The sequence below is a fragment of the Petromyzon marinus genome, chromosome 12 (genome assembly GCF_048934315.1).
Source record: "Petromyzon marinus isolate PM22_M1 ecotype Great Lakes invasive population chromosome 12, UKy_Petmar_22M1.pri1.0, whole genome shotgun sequence".
NCBI classification, from domain to species: domain Eukaryota; kingdom Metazoa; phylum Chordata; class Hyperoartia; order Petromyzontiformes; family Petromyzontidae; genus Petromyzon; species Petromyzon marinus.
In genome coordinates, this window is record NC_133678.1 from 7741768 (window position 1) to 7759097 (window position 17330).

General features: G+C 47.4%; 1 protein-coding gene across 3 annotated transcripts in view; it reads left to right on the forward strand.

Annotated features, from left to right (window-relative positions):
* LOC116941604 (laminin subunit alpha-1-like) overlaps positions 1–17330 on the forward strand; it is a 132036-nt gene that overhangs the window by 47552 nt on the left and 67154 nt on the right. For all 3 annotated transcript variants that reach the window (XM_032952810.2, XM_032952808.2, XM_032952809.2), the window contains exons 6-15: positions 632–721; positions 2316–2433; positions 5704–5882; positions 7492–7597; positions 9118–9278; positions 10306–10446; positions 11555–11716; positions 15138–15239; positions 16174–16385; positions 17047–17161. In XM_032952810.2, the coding sequence (XP_032808701.2) occupies positions 632–721; positions 2316–2433; positions 5704–5882; positions 7492–7597; positions 9118–9278; positions 10306–10446; positions 11555–11716; positions 15138–15239; positions 16174–16385; positions 17047–17161 (1386 nt within the window). The remainder of the gene's footprint in view (positions 1–631; positions 722–2315; positions 2434–5703; positions 5883–7491; positions 7598–9117; positions 9279–10305; positions 10447–11554; positions 11717–15137; positions 15240–16173; positions 16386–17046; positions 17162–17330) is intronic.

Genomic DNA, 17330 nt, shown 5'->3' on the forward strand with positions numbered 1-17330 from the left:
AAAAAAGAGCTATATAGCTCACTGGGCCTTACCTGATGAAAAAAAAAATTAAAACGGTTTAGTTTCTCCCTCTTTCTCTCCCTCTGTCAAATATCAATACAATGTGTACCTCCAATACGACAGCAGACACGGGGGGGGGGGGGGGGAGGTTTAGACTAAGGGATGACAACTCTTCACGGGGAATGGAACCCAGGCACTTCTGGCTGTGAGGCACATGTGTTGTCACCCTGTAGCCCACCGTGAGTGTGTGTTCAACGTGCTTCAGTAACGTAATGAGCGTGGGGGCAGGGGGGTGCCTTGCCCTTCCGCCTTCCCCCCCCCGTGGCAAAAGCTCCGAGTTTGGGCCCCCTGGACGACCACCATGAAATATGTATTCAACAACAGTGTAAAAGAACAAACTGATTTTTGCGAAGACGACGAAGCGCCCCTGCAGCGTTAAATGTCCGATACCGCGAGCGCAATGATGGCAAGAGGAGCCGCGACATGTGTACACAATAGCCTTGGGTGTGGCCGTGCGAGACGAGTCAAATACTGGGGCCCCACCTGACCGATTGCCGCACTCCCTGACCTCACAATGTAGTTATGCCACTGATGCGCCTGTTGTTTTTTTTTGTCTTCCTCCCGCTGACAGTACTACTATTCCATAAAGGATATCTCCGTGGGGGGGATGTGCATCTGCTCCGGGCACGCCAGCACCTGTCCTTGGAACGAGGACACACAGGTCTCGCTTGAAGCAAACACAGATGACATCATGGTGTAGGGGAGTAGGCGCAAAATCGTTCGGTCAGCGGCCAGGTGCAGTCACAAAACAGCCCCTCTCTCGGATAGGGTTACCATTGTGCTGCACCTCCTTTTTGATTGTTTACTAAGCCATTTCCACGGGGTGTCACGGGATCCTTTAATCAATTGCAGTTCGTTCACAATTGCCCAAACAATTGCCATGCACGTGGTAGGTGCCAATAATCCCTTCAAGTGGATTTTTTTTCTATTGCTGAGCGGCCTGCTGGCACAGGATGAGGCATGTTTGCTCAAATTTACGGGCTAGGGAAAGATTGCCTGCTGGCCTGCTCTTTTAATGATAATTGCAGCTTTTAAAACTAGCAGGTGCTAGATGATGTTTTGGCTTCCAGAGCATTGCGTCTGCAATAGCAGGTGCCATTTCGTGCTTTATTCTAATGCAAAATAGACGCGTGTACACCGCAGACATTTTTTTTTCAACCTCGCAAAGCATGTAATTTCAAGATAACTTTTGTGTAAAGGCAACATGCTATTATTATTGCGTGTGCGCTTCTCGCAGACTCGGTTGAACACACTTAATGTCTGGTCGGACAGTAATCACCACCTACCACTTTAAATGTCACAGATGACATGTGACTGGTCCTGGATAATCATATTGTTTTAACTGCTTTCAGTGTAATCTGCATATTCTGATAATTATTATGTTGTTTGTCGCGTACCGATATAAGAGTTTAACCCTAACAGGACACAGTTTTGTCTGCTTATCGATTTTGTTCTTTATATTCTCCACAACGAGACTATTTTGAGTTACGTTTTACAAAATGTTGAAATAGGACCCACACCTCAGAGAGGGTTCTTGCCTGTAATATCTGGCAGGTCACCAGCATTGCTTCAATAAATCCTGATTGCTGATGAGTCGCTGTTTGTCAAAATCCGTACAGAGTTTGCTTGTCCTTAACGAATTCTGGTGAAATTAATGATCACAGAAGAGCTCGATAGAAGAATCGAGGCATTGTCACTCGGCTAATATATTTTGTATAACTTGTGATGAAAACTGTTATTGATTTGCAGTTACAGTAACATAACCACTGCTCTTCAATGTGGCTTTACTGCCCTATAGCCCCAATTAGTACCACCTTAGTTTCAACATGGTGTAGAGCAATCAGCCTCTTCATGGTCTGATATTTGCATTTTGAATATAAGGACAATATACGGATCAACTGTGAGTCGTCAATCAAATTAGATTCTTAGGCACACAATGCACACATTGACTCGTGTGTAACATTTGATTACACTTCATGAAAATTACATGCAAGTGATATCGCATTATTCAATTGAGGCTCTTGGAGTAACCCAAATGAGATGTACAAAAAACAAATAAAATACAAACGACTTTGGAAAGTAAACGCGAGACGATTAATAATCTAAAGTCAAAACGAATCACGAATCTTAAACAAAAAAATTGAATTGCCGAGGAGCCATGAATCGTCATTACCCGCCTGCTGGCAGACGGCGGCGGCTGTCTGAATTGTTCGTTCGTGCAATGCGTGTGTCTGTGTATCCGTAACTCTGCACAGAAAATGGAGTGTCAGTGCGAGCACAACACGTGTGGGGAGAACTGCCAGCACTGCTGCCCCGGCTACAACCAGAGGCGCTGGAGGCCCGGCACCATCAACAATGGCAACACCTGCGAAAGTGCGTGTCTCCCGTGTATCCCTGTGTCTCCCGTGTATCCCTGTGTCTCCCGTGTATCCCTGTGTCTCCCGTGTATCCCTGTGTCCCCGCGTCCTCCTTGTGTCCGCACGTCCCCCGCATCCCCCTCGTGTCCGTGTGGCCCCCTCGTCCGTGTGGCCCCCTCGTCCGTGTGGCCCCCTCCTCCGTGTGGCCCCTCGTCCCCGTGACCAGTGATAGGCTGGGACTAAAAATCAGCCCAGGGATTTGTAGACACACCGGCCCCCAATTTCGGGCTATGGACAATTTTGTATATATTTAAATGGCCTGCGATGTGACATTCACGTGATTTTTTTGCTGTGCTATCTCATTGGCCCATTTGGACTGGGTCCAAAAAAATAATTGGGACAGTGAGGAAGAATATTTGGAGCTGCCAGATATAGGACTTAATGCCAACTGAGAGCGTAAATAAGCAATGAAGCGTACACGTTAGAGGTAATGAAGAAAAATCGACTTCAATCACATTTGCAATTTCCCCACACAGACCGGCCCACCGTCTCTCGGAATGGACCGGTCCACTGTGCATTTGCTCGGACTGCCCTATGGCCAATCCGGACCTGTCCGTGTCCCCAGCGATCGCATTCGTCCTGAGCCACACAGGGCTATCAGACTTCATGACCCGAGCCATATAGCCACCCATGTTCAGACCCATGTTGTACCTGGTATGGCCTACATATAAGCGGTATGTCGACACGACCAATAGATCTCCCTTGTCTCTTGAGTCCAAGGGAGAAGGTTGATTGCCATGCTGGGAAGGTGCACTCTAAAAAAAATTCTCAATGTTTTGTTGAAATGTACAACTTAACAACAGGTGTTAAATTAACCACTGGACGTGCATATTTGAGGTATAATATAGCAGCTACTACATTCTCGCCTGCAAGCCGCTTTTCGGAAGCACGTGATTATTTCAGTTATTACAACCACGGGAGTAATCGGGGTGACCGCGAGATTCGAACCGTGCAACAAGCGGTGAAGGCGCCACCGCTAGGGCCCGTGCCATCGCTCGGAGGTGGACGGAGGTGGTGGGGAAGGAGGGGGCGGGGTTGGTTTATGAACCCTGCCACATTGTTTTATTTGCCACGCCAGGAAATCAAACCGCCGATCTCTGGAGCGCAAGTCCAGCGTGGTAACCATGGCAGACAGAGGGGTGTGTATGTATATATTATAATGGTGATAAAATTACTGTCCAAAACCAATACACTTCTCGATGGATTGTGTTGGTCATGAGGAGTTCTTTGACCATATTTCACCGGGCTAGCTGGTGAAGGGGTAAACCAGAACTGGTTCAGATATCCTTCGCCAGTGATTTTATCAGTGACCGGAAACATTTCATGTGATGTCGTCCGCATTGCTGGGTGCAATGCCCCAGATGATACAGTGGACCAGTGCCGGACTAAGCTAGTGCGGGGCCTGTACCATGTGTTATAAAGGGGCCCCTAAATATTAAAAAAAACATGTAAATATTAAAACACGTAAATATTAAAACACATTTTTTTACTTGCATAGTAAAGTAATTGCATCTTTTTATTTGCTATACAGCTAGATAATACGACAAATCGCGAACCTTAAACACCCAGTCGTTCATAAAAGTTGAAGGCAGTATAGTACTATGTAATAGAGCAAGTGCAGAATCACTGAACCGGAATTGATAGCTTGAAAGCATTTAGCGCGGGGCCATTGAAAGTGCGGGGCAAGGAGCTACTACTACTACATGTAGCTACTTTTGCTACGAGGATAATCCGGCACTGACAGTGGTTGCATATGTTCATTGAAATGCAATTGCTCCATCAGTTTGCTGCAAATAACATGCTGCAAATTATATGCTGCCAACAAAATAGCCACAATTTATTTACACGTCTTCTGCTGAGCAATGAAATACTTTTTTTTTGGGGGGGGGGGGGGAGAAGGGAAGAAGAAGTCGAGGTTCTTAACCGATTATGTGAAAAGTTGGGCTCCTGTGACTAAAGTTTGAGCTCCACTGGCTTAATGGAGACAATGGCCTCTCTCTTGTTTCCGTGCTTTCCGAGTGTCGTCATGTGCACACTCTCCCGGGTTCGTCTCGGGGAGCTCGCAACCACCCCTAAGCCCACTTTTAGGTGTCGCTTCCACAACCGGCAGGAACCGCGCTGGTCGAGGTGCTGGCTCGCTCCTCGCGGCAGAGAGAGAGAGAGAGAGCCAGCATCCCCACCGCCGCCCTAGTTGGCGAAACTGATCCCAGCACCAGGCCCCCTGGCTCATCACTTGATCCGTGATGCACACTTTTAGGGCTGGGCGATTAGTCTCGATGCCACGGGGTGCAACACAACAGCGAAACGCTCGCACGCTCGCTCCGGCACGTCATTCTCTAGCGGCAGCGCCTCGAGGTGCCACTTATTGAGAGTGATCCAGTCCCCAGGCGAAGCGTGGCAGTAGATTAATGATTGTAATGTGAAGGGAAACAACGATTGCCCAATGTTGGGCACTTAGGAGACCAGTGCTGCTGGGAATCTGCATTCACTGTATGCGCCTAATGATGGCGAGGGGGCAAAAGAAAGCAATGAAGTCCTCGGCCATTGCATGGCAGTAAATTAATTCACCTGACCATCTCACCTGCGTCAAGGAAAGCCTGAGGCAGAACCAGCAGCGCCCGCAAGCTGGAGTCACGAACTGCTTTCTCACCGTGCGTTCGGTCTTAACCTTCGTGAAGTTCGAACTTTGCGACTTTAGCGGCACAAGTAAGCAAGTGTAGGGCTATACCTTTTTACTAAGGGCTGTACGATTTGGGGGAAATATCTAATCGCGATTTTTCTGACAGATATTGCAATTTGATTTGCGATTACATTTTTTTAAAGTCAAGCTTCAGTTCAATATTCACTGTAATAGAATTAAAACACGTGATGGAGCATTAACACATGATACCATCAAAATATGAACTGCTCTATATATGCTAATGCAAGGATGAGAACTTAAAATATATGAATTGCTTCCAACATGTATTTATTTTAAAAAATAATCGAAATAGAACAATCAAACGTAGAACGATTGTTAAGTAAAATAACTAAAGTTATCGTATTACAAAAATAAAAAAACAATTCCAACAAGAAAGTAACAGGACTCTTGCAAATCGCAAAAAAAAAAAATCCCAGCCTTTGCGATTTCCTAATCGCATTGTTTCAAATTGCGACTAATAGATTTGAAATCGATTAATCGTTCAGCACGAGGCGTACCACCGCCGAGTAACCGCTGTGTCGACAGAGTGCAACTGCCATGGCAAGACGGAAGACTGCTACTACGACGCGGAGGTCGACCGCACCAACCGAAGCCTCAGCGTCCACGGCCGCTTTTCCGGCGGCGGCGTCTGCGTCAACTGCAGCGCCAACACGGCCGGCACCAACTGCGAGACTTGCCGAGACGGCTTCTACCGGCCCACGGGGGTACGCGGGTTGCAAGGACAAAAGATCCCCCGTATAGGCTTAACAGACTGTCCGGGGCAAGTGCTGTTAGCGAGGGGGGACGGGTGGCCAACACCACGCCCGGCCGCCTTTGTCCCCCAAGTGACGGTGCTTACACACAACGCACCAGGTACTCATTTGAGGCTGAGTCGACCTAGGGGAGGCCCAGGACTGGTTCAGATAATCGTCACTGGTGTTGGCTGTCAGCACACACGCGCACGCACACACGCGCGTGCACGCTTCACGGAAAACAGTCACATGCGGTGTTGTTCGTTAAAGACCCCGGTCAGGTGGCTCAGCGGTGGAGCGAGCGGCTCGTAAGTCGGAGGGGGGGTTGTGAGTTCGCATCCCGGTTGGGGGGGGGGGGTTGACTCGGGTCAATCGTCATTTCCTCGAGTCGATAATCAAGGGCCACTGTTGCGGGGGAAGTTAACAGTAGTTTTGCTCTGTGGATATACATGCCCCCATCATAGGAATGTGGAATTTACACCACTGCTTCAGAGCTGTCATTGGATGATGAGCAACGCCTCGATGCTCATTTGAGCACGAGCTCAGTTTGACTTCAGTATTTTTAAGAAACATTATTTATCTGCGTGTAGCCTGTCCGTCACAACTTACTCGAGTTTTTGTTGTCATGCAGAGGTGAGTGAACGCTCATTCTAATTGGAAGAAACCAGGGACCTATACTTTTAACTGATAATCTTACCCAGGTGTTAAGTATAACAATGCTTCAGAGCACTCATGCAATGTGATTTGATAATAGTTTAGAAAAATTAATTCACACCGACTGTAGGACTAGCTGGTACTATGTTGTAAATATGAAGTGCATTGATTGTAAACATCGCTTTGTTTTAAAATGTTGATTCTTGGCTGACTATACACGGGTTCTCTCTACGTTTAAGATACATCTACGTTTATTATGTCCATCCCCTAAGGAAGTAATGCCGAAGAGCTGGCTTTTAAACTCTCCTGGCTTCTAACCTTTGCCCTCAAGCCTTTAACCTCGAAACCCAAAGCGTTACCCCCCATACTCTAATCCTTGCTCCAAATGCCACTCCTTCCTCGGCCTCTAATCCGAAGCCACACTAACTATAAATAACCAATGACTTACCTCCATGAAGATGGAATGAGCAGCCATGATTTTAGACGCAGTCTCTCAAAACGACAAAGGTAATTCATCGTAGTGTATAAAAAAAATATTTTTTGAGCTCTTTGTCAATCCGCAGCTGGAAGAGGGCCTCATTATGCGCTGTGTCCACTCAATGTCGCTTTGTGAGCATACTTCACCATGCTGGTCTGTGGTAGGGTGCTGAAGAGTGGGTACTGGGTTGGATATTGCTTGCCACTAATTTTCGGCATGGCCCAACTGAGCTACCGCTTCACCGATGAACTTAATTCATATTGGTATTTTATTAAGAAGAATATTCAGTTCAATAACCATGTCTGACTGAGCTGTTAACCAATGTTAATCTTAAATATGTGCTCCATGCTATGACTGCATTAAGGTCACTCGGCATCTACATTGTGACCCGCAGGTTAGGGTGGGCCTGGCGTCAATTAATGCTGCTTTTGTCTGTTTGTGTGTGTCCAGGTGTTGCCAAACGACCCATACCCCTGCCGCTTGTGCCAGTGTGACCCGCAAGGATCTCTCAGCCAAGTGTGCATCAAAGATGAAAAGCATGCCGATCCCGAAAGAGGTGGAAGAGAATTTAACAATAAAAAATATCACACACACACATACACTCACATGAACCTTACACAGTGACCAACACAAACACATTTTGAACCACTTGATAGATACAGTTTTACCTCGCTTCGTGCGGTAGATGTGTTCCAAAAAATATAGCACGAAAGATAAAATTAACGAAACGGCTGTCTGCCGAGTAGCGCACACAGTACCACGCAACGTTGTCCACGGCTGACCGCATAGCCGCGTATGAGCGAATTCAAACCGCACATCGCGAATTGTGGGTAGAAATAGGTGAGCCACATATGTGCGGAATGGCACAAAGCAAACCCGCGTAGAGCAAGGGAAACCTGCACTTATTTCGAGGGTCCGTCTGAAGTTACTGACCTGGCTAAGACACTGAAATGACCAATGCAGCTAGAGATCTATCAATTTATGTTGTATGAGAAGCCTTCATTTGAGAATCTCGATCAGAATCTTTATTTAGACTGGAGGAGTCCAGTCTTCGCTGTAGTGTCACTCAACAAGTGCGATATCCGGTGTTTGTTATGAGCGTGACATTTGCATTATTGCACTCATTGCTTTAATTGAATTAAATCATTTCAAAAAACAATCCACGCAAATGCTCAGCAGCACGTTGATAACTTCATTAGATAATGACCCTGATTGTGCTGGTAATGTCTGTGACCACATCATCCTGCATACGCTTGATCTCATAAGATATCAGAAACTAAACAGCGTTGACCCTGGTTGGTACTTGCATGGAAGACCGCCAAGGAATACCAGGATTGGTAAAAAAATTGTTGGAACTATGAAACCATTTATTTTATTTTACCAGTTAAGGCCCACAGAGCTATACAGCTCTTTTTTTCAGAAGTAACCTGGCCACAAATTATAGCTCGGTGAAGTGGGTTGTTGTTGTTGAAATTTATCGCAGCCAAATACACGGGGAAAGTGAACATGCAAACTCCAAATACACAGCAGGCATCATTATAAGGGTCGGGATCGAACCCACGACCTCCTGTATACCAGGCGAGGTAGTTAACATCTCCTTGCCACCGTGGCGCCCCTTGTAAGCTTGGGCTCTGAGCTGGCCAGGAGAAGCATGACAGAAAATGATTTTGAATCTTTGTGAAGTGTTTCTTCTTGGTATACGTGGGTTTATTTATTTATTTTAACATACACTGTTTTTACTTTTACACGCCACATTCATTGATGTAATTGGCCAAATACCCTAATACAGAAAATATATTAAAAAAAGAGAGTCTTGATTATGTGGTGATTTTTTCCCGGGTGAACACATGATATTATGATTACTGGAATGCCATATTCGTATCATATCGTATGTTGAGCTTCTTTCTGTCTCTACGTAGCCAACCGTGCTGGGTGCGGGGGGACAACAAGCTAAACACAAGCATTAGCAATGTGTGGAATAATTGCCTCTTTTCTTTTCTCTTTCCCAACCCACACTTGTGCCTGCCCGTTTCACCTCCACCCCCCCCCCCGCCCCCTCCCTCCCACCCACGTTAGACCTGTCACCTGGGCAGTGTCTCTGCAGGCCTGGCTTTGCCGGCGAGCGCTGTGAGCGGTGTGCCTTTGCCTATCGCGGATACCCCGACTGCAAGCCCTGCCTCTGCAGCATGGCAGGAGGCACTAACGACGACCCCTGCAGCGAGCCCTGTGTGTGTAAGGTGAGACGATCGTGGATCGCAGCCGATGGATGGGATGGGGGCAGAAGCTAGCGTCATTCCACGGGCAGAGGTCATTGGTGCCGGTATCAAATCAAGTTCATTTGGGGAGGAAAAAAAAGGCGCAAAGCAAACATCGCCCTCCTACTCGTAGACTGTTATCAATTCTTAAGTCTCTGCTGCATATACCTTGTGCCACAAAGGGGCAGCTGCCACTGGGGGTGTCCCCTGAGCTAGAGTGCAGTGGGTTATTGGAGTGGTTGAGATGAGATTGTGATATAATGCTTTTTTGAGTTGCTGGGGCAATTAGGTGCTCTTTAGATGCAACTCCTTATCTTGGACATACTAAAGATGTCCTATCTAGTTGTATATGTCATGTATATCTACGAGCATGTTTGAAGCTGAAGTAAAGGGTCAACCAGCTTTCATTGGATGCGCTCCAGCTTCAACATGGAAGGCTTTGAGCCCCTCTAAAACCCTCCAGTGACAATTGGCAATTCCATGCTTTTCTTGGACGTTTGCTGCTATTCACAAAGTAAACATTCGGAACGCGTGTGTGTCTCCTGTGTGTGTGTGTTTTAACAGCAGTAGTGTAGCGGTTAGCGTGCTGCACTACAAACCCGGCGACCCGAATGTTATTCTCGATCTCATGGCCAATACCGGTGACGATTATCAGAATCGTTTCTGGGCCCCGCCGAGGTCAACTCCGCCTCAAATGGTGCGATGTATAAACATCGCCACTCGGTCGACAAAGGTGGCCGGGCATGGCGCTGGCCACCCACACCCTCGTGTGCCATGCCGGCCTTCATAGGCGCTCGCTAACAGCGCTTGACCCAACAGTCTGTTACGGTTATATTGGAGGGAGTCTTTGTTATTTGTTTTAACAGCTTCGTTGCTTGAATAACCGGCCGGATGCTACGACGATTACCGGTCGTTGAAATTGTTGCGTCATTTCTGGATGAAGCCTCGCCTCTCATTGGGATGGTCAAAATTTCGCTCACCTATCGGTTTCGTCGCTGGCCCGTGCCAGGAGCGCGTGGAGGGTGAGCACTGTGACCGATGCAGGGCCGGCTTCTACGACCTGCGGCCGAGAAACCCGCGTGGCTGCTCCGCGTGCTTCTGCTTCGGCCTCTCCAGCTCGTGCCGGAGCCTGCCATGGGGCGTCACTCAGGTAAGCACTCGCACGAGTGGCGCTCGAGTGCGCTGCGATGCAAAGGTAAACGGTGATGACGATAACGGTGGCAACTTCTCGAGCACGAAAACATGGCAAGCCGCCACTACGAGGGCACTGGGTTTGTTTTAATGGATACTCTTAGAGGTGCATTGTACATGGTAGGAGATATGGCATTCCTGTGTAATGCTGGCATTTAGCATCGTTGTTCCTGAAGAGGTCCCTGTGATAAAATTGCCCTGAATGCGCCTGATGCCATCAGATCTCAAAAACTAAGAAGAATTTACCTGAATTTTTATTTAAAGCTTTCGTGGCTTCAGTGATTCATATTCTTGGTTCTTTCGGTAAAGTCACGTTGAAGGGAAACAATAAAATAATAAAATATATATAAAACAATAAAATTCTCACGACGTTTCGACTTTACCGAAAGAACCAAGAATAAAAATTTACCTGGTTAGAAGTTGGGTGGGCGACTGCCATGGCCTGCTAGATGTTGCAGCTGCAGGGCTGTGTGGTAGCCCGGATATGGCAATGCTGTGTGTCACTCCCTTCTTGTGTCGGTTCCTGTAAGGGCACTCATGAATGGTATTGGCCAACCATTCCAGGGTAAAGATCCTCCTGCAAAAGACCCTTGAGACTCGACTAAGTTTTTCTGCGTAAATACTCGGCATTATCATTGTCATTGGATACTCGCACGTTACCCCACCACAAGGTATTTGCCAATTGACCCACAGCAGTGCATCACAATTCCTGAAAGGTAGATAGAGTTAATGGTAAGATAAAGAAACTGGCACTGTTTTAATTACATTGACTGGCAATTTACACCGTGAACCATTGCACATTGTACGCTGTTAGCCTCGCCACTCGAGCAGCTGTAATTATATTGAGGTCCACCGAGACGTACAGATTTTAAGAGCGAGCCCAGATGATAACACTTCACGGCAGCTTGACAGACGGGAAGAAGGTCAATAGCTGTCCCCACCAAAACAAAGGCTTCGCTACAATTCTCTCTCTCTCTCTGTAAGGGAACCTCGTCACATGGGACACCATGGTCAGATTCCTCCGCTTCCTCCCTCCCGACCACTGTGACTGCTGGCCACGTGTGCAGGTGGTGGACATGCGCGGCTGGCGCGTCACAGACCGGCAGGGACTGCGCAAGGTGAAAACCTTTGTGGAGGTGGACCAGGTCGCCGTCAGGAACGTGGACGTGCGCCGCACACTGCCGGCATTGTACTACTGGCTGGCCCCCACTTCCTACCTGGGCAACAAGGTACCGTGGTGTTTGGTGCCCCCCCCCACCTCCTCCCTACCCCCACCTCTCGCCACCCCCCGAATACGCCCCTCCCGTTCCTGTCCGCTGCACCGTGCATTGCGCAGTTCGTGCAAAGACAAAGGTCCCCCATCGATATTCTTTGGTTCTTTCGGTAAAGTCACGTAGATGGAAAATAATAAAATAAAAATAATTCCAATATTATTATTTTTTATAATCGCCTGATGACGACCGCTTGTGTTGCGATCGAAACGTCGTGAGTTCTTGTTTTTTTTATTAAATTTGTATTATTATTTATTTTCTTATTTTCCATCTACGTGACTTTACCGAAAGAACCAAAGAATATTAATTCCTGCAGTCACGAAAGTTGTAAGTCAAAATTTAGTCCCCCATCTAGCCTTGAACTGAGTGTTAAAGCAAGTTGTTAGCGAGCACCTAAAGAAGGCAAACACGGCGCACAAGAGGGTGAGGGAGGCCATCGCCACTCACGGCCACCTTTGTCTTCCCAGTGCCACGCCAGATAGAGTGCTCGTTAATAGTTGTATTCAGCTATGTTTTCAACTTTCGTAAAAATTCATCTAAACCATTCGACATTCATTTAAAGGGTCCTGTGCATGATTAATAAATGACAACAAACACAGCGTAAGCATGCACCTAACGCTTCAAATTAATATTGACCCTCGGTCCAAAGGTTGATTTAGCATGTTTGGGCCAATATTAATGCGAAGGGTTTAATGAATGATCAAGTTTTGGGTTTTCGTTTCCTATCTTAATTACCCATGCATCTAAACCCTGACAGCTAATATTGTCACCAACGTGCTGAATCAACCTTCGCACTGCCGTGCAGCGCTGGGCTCGCTCTGTACATGGCACGCGCAGGCGAGTGTCCACATGGCGCTTTTGTCCAACACCTCGGCCCGGCACAGATCATTAGTCTGCGGCGGTGGCATTTTGGTTTTCGTTATCACGTAGCGCAAGCGCGGTCTGTGGCTCGGTCATTTTTCTTCCCCTCCCCTGCAGCGTTATCTCTCGCTTCCTCGCTCCTTCGCACGTCACCTCCCCTCCCCTCCCCCCCCTCCGCACCAGCCCCCCTTGGTTTCCCATTCGCCGCACGTTGTCTCGAGTGCGGTAATAAATTAACCCTCGACTTTACTGCTTTGGGGATGCCATCGCCTTGTCGCGCGCGTCCAGCCGCGGAAATGGATTCCGTCGCGCTTTCCGTACGGCGCCGTAAGCAGTGCGAGCGCTGACGGCACGAGGCATTCCGCCCGTGACAGGGTGCGCTCTCTAATGCCGCAGAGCAGCTGTGGAGGTGCAAAAAAAAAATTACAAAAAAAATCGCACAAAGTCGCCATTGTTTGGCTCGATTTGAATGTCTGTCCAGGTAGTTGCAGTCAACAGGATTAAGAATGACAGTCCGGTAATGAAGTGTCATTGTACTAATAGGGTTTTTCCCCTTTTTTTCTGGCGACAAAACTGAAACCTTTTTACAAGGATTCATGTCTGCATTAACCACAATACCTGCAGTCAAAATGCAAACAAAAAACATACTATGATCATATATGCATTGTTCTTGAAACTGATTGGTCCACACCAAGGGACGGCTTTCTTTTGAGCCTCGACCCAATTGGTGCTCGACCAGAGGACGCCAAAAGGCATTTTGACTGCAGGTATTGTGGTTAATGCAGACATGAATCCTTGTAAAAAGGTTTCAGTTTTGTTGCCAGAAAAAAGGGGAAAAACCCTATTATTACATTTTGGTACTGGCAAAGGAGGTCTAATTATGTCATTGTAATGTTATAGGCTCATCGAATAGCTCATTACAAGGCAAAAAAAATGAACCATATTGCATTTTATATATATTATTAAAATCCATATATGTTTAGGTATTCGAACTTTGTTACTATATATTTGTAGAAATTCATAGTTTTGGCTCCACAGAGCCGCACCCTATTTAGAATCGCTCTCGGTACCCGGGGGAAATTGCACGAACTTGCCACATTTGATCATTGGCCAAACCTCATGAAGGAAATATCCACGTCAAGACATGTGGCGGCTCTGTGGCAGGTAACGTGGGAACATTGACGGTGTGGACAAAGATACAAAGACAAAGATCCCCCAATATAGCCTTCAAAGACTGTTGGGGAAAGTGCTGTTAGCGAGTAGCACCGATGAAGGCCGGAAGGGCACACGAGGGGGTGGGTGGCCAGCACCATGCCCGGCCACCTTTGTCTCCCTTGTGGCGACGTCTTTTACACATCTCACCAGGTACTCAATTGAGGCTGAGTCGACCTATGGGATGCCCAGGATCGGTTCAGATAAATGTGACTGATGTTGGCTGTGAGCGGGAATCAAACTGGGGTCACTGGGTTCATAGCGCAGCGCTCCATACGCGCAAAGATACAGCCGCTTGCGTTCACCCGATTAAGACCTGACTCATTTCTCCATCAGGGGTCGTCCATAAATGACGTCACGCGATTTTGGACGATTTTTGCCCTCCCCCCCCCCCCGTTCGTCACACGGCGTCACAAAAAGTCAGACCCCCCCCCCCTCAAATATGACGTCGCAAAGATTTGCCCCCCCCCAAAAATAAAATAAAACATGCTTCAAATCGCTTTAAACTATTGTCATTGTAGTGCGTATTTAATGTGGCGCTGCTGCACTCTGATGTTGTAGGAGAAAACATTTATTCAAAGTCATTTTGATGTGACGTCACATTTCTCACCCCCCCCCCCCTCGTCACACATCGTCATAAATGTCTGACCGCCCCCCCTAGGTGCGTGACGTCATTTATGGACGGTCCCTTATGTGCACTTTACTGGACACTCATTTATTTTCCTCGTCTATTTTCTCCTTACTGTCGTCTTACATTCCCCCCCCCCTTTCCCCCCATGGTTCTCAACCATCCCTTGGTGAGCTCTACAGCTCTTATTCACATCTTTCTTCATCGCGACCGGCAGCTTCAGGGAAGTGTGCCCCACTCGCTCTTTTTCCTTCCCATTGCTGTCCTCTGCCGGTCCTGTTTACGTTTGTTTGAACGAATTTCTTCTTAAAATGTTCCCATTTTGAAATGCTGAATGCAAAAGGTCGAAAACATTTCCAGGCTTACGGTCAACACAGTCATCGTATAAACGATAGATACTGGAGTAACCAGTTTGCTAATCCACTGGAGCTGTGCACTTTTAAATCTCGATTGAAACCTCATTTCTTTAGAACTGCTCTTTGTGTTTTAGTTTGTTGTCCTTCCCCCGCACCTCCGATTTTAGCACGGTTGGCTACGGAGTGTGCGAAAAGAAGTTCAACCTTACACACGGGGCCTGTTCATTGTTTTAGAATGCGAGACATTGCGACCTAAACAATAGCCACCTTCTTCAGGCGAAGGTCCGTCCTTGACGCTCTGTCTCTGTCATGTGCGCACCAGTTGACTGCGTACGCTGGCCACCTGCGCTACAGCGTGTCCTACGACATCCCGGTGGACAGCACGGACTCGGAAATGATCTCGGACGTGGACGTCATCATCGAGGTGAGATCACCCTTGGGATTTGTTGTCGTCGTAGGCATGCAAAGGGGTTTCATTCTCCTTGCGATTGTAATAACTGTGCTGATTAGAATTGTCAAGATTGATGGTCACGATTCGGGATCGCTTAAACTAATTAGACTTTATAAATAAATGTATTCTTAAATGCGCAGTTTCAGGAAGCTATCATAAACCTTCCAATTTTGAATTGATTAATTAATGCATCGTTACATGCCTTTATCTTTTGTTATTTATTTGCGCGATTTGTAAATCTTACATTTTATTGAGATCCACGAGTTCAACTTGTCGACATATAATGGTGTCTCCTGAGTTTTTCTGCCAATTGTCCTTGCTGTTTGGATAGTCTTGGCTTTAGCTGAAGCCACCAGTAAACCTCGTGGTATAATGCGAAGCGAGGTGCTTTTAACTTTCTAACGCCCCTCAAGGTAACACGGATTAGGTCTGTCCCTGGGGATGGCCGAGCATGAATAAGGGCCATTGTCGACGTCCATCCCATTGTCTGCTGTCACCTTTCACAGTCCTCTGCTATCCCCTTACCTCATTCTGGGGCGCCGCGGTGGCGAGATGTTAACTCCTTCTCCTGGTATGCAAGAGGTCGGGGCTTCGAACCCGATCCTGACACCCTGTATATTTGGGAGTTCGCGGTTTCTCCGCGTGGTCGCGTGGATTTTTCTCTGGATTCTCCAGTTTTTTTCCCTCCACATTTAGAATGGACGTCAGGCGTTTTAGAGTATTTGTCCGCTATATGTTTCCACACGATAAGCCACTTCGTTGAGCTATCGTTTGCGAGAGCCAGGTCGCTTCTGAAAAATAAACTATATAGCTCAGTGGGCCCTTACCTGGTAAAGTAAAAAATAAATAAGTTTATAGTTTTAGTTTCTCTCTCTATTTTCTGCTCTTTTTGCTTCTGCCTGTGCAGGGCAATGGCCAAGCCCTCAGCTCGGGCTCGCTGGGTTTGATGCTGCAGCCATTCGAAGAGCAGACCCTCTCCCTCCGCCTGCTGCCAGAGAACTTTTTTGATTTCCGCTCCAATGCTCCCGTGTCGCGCGACGCCCTCATGACGGCGCTGGCCAACGTGACTCGCCTCCAAATCCGTGCCAGCTACAGCTCGGTCAAGCAGGCTGTGTACCGGTGAGTCAGCCACGTGCCTGGAATTTAAACGTGACATGCGGATTAGATTTGTACGAGCAATACGCACGTATTATGTCTGACGGCGGAGCGGTGGTGTAGAACTTTGAAGTTTTTTTTTTATTTGTTACACGGATGATCCCGTTTATTAACTTGCCCAGCTATTTTACAAAATGCTCATTACAATTTCTGAGCAATGTTCATGGACTAATTATGAAACTAAGCTGTAGTAGATACAGAATGAAATGTGCGTAAAGAAGATGCTTTTTCAGAGTTAAAAGCAACCTCAGAGCTAAAGCTAATTCTCTAATCTGAATTAATTTTTGCCATTTAATACAATCAATTGGCCAATGCAGTAAAAAAAAATTGGAAAAAGAAACATTTAACAGTTGCATTTATTCATGAAGGCACTGTAGTTCATTTGGCAGCTGTATGGGCAGTATACGCCAATATACATTGTATTGAAGCAGTGAAGAACTGCAAATGCAGTTTAAATTCAAACCGCACATTCAAATCCCCCCCTCCTTGGACTGAGCGGTGGTTTTAGAGGCTATGCGCCGCTACGATCTGCATTCAAAACCGAGCAAAAGCAAAGTGGCCAGAATGTTCTCGTTCTTACTCCGCAGCCGTGCGTGAGCCACCTCTGCCCTTGATCCCTTTGCAGGCTGAGCGCCGTGTCTCTGGACGTGGCCTCGCCGGATGCGGCGGTGGGGAGTCCCGCGGCACTCGACGTCGAGCAGTGCCACTGCCCCCACGGCTATGCTGGGACTTCCTGCGAGGTGCTTTTTTATTGTCTTATGTCGGCCCCTCCGTTCTCCTGGCTCGTGCCATGTGCTCCGATGCCCCCTCCTCCGTTCTCCTGGCTTGCGCCTCGGCTTCCGATCCCCCCCCTCTGTTCTCCTGGTTTCTGATGCCCCCCACCCCCCCCCCACCGTCCGGTCTCCTGGC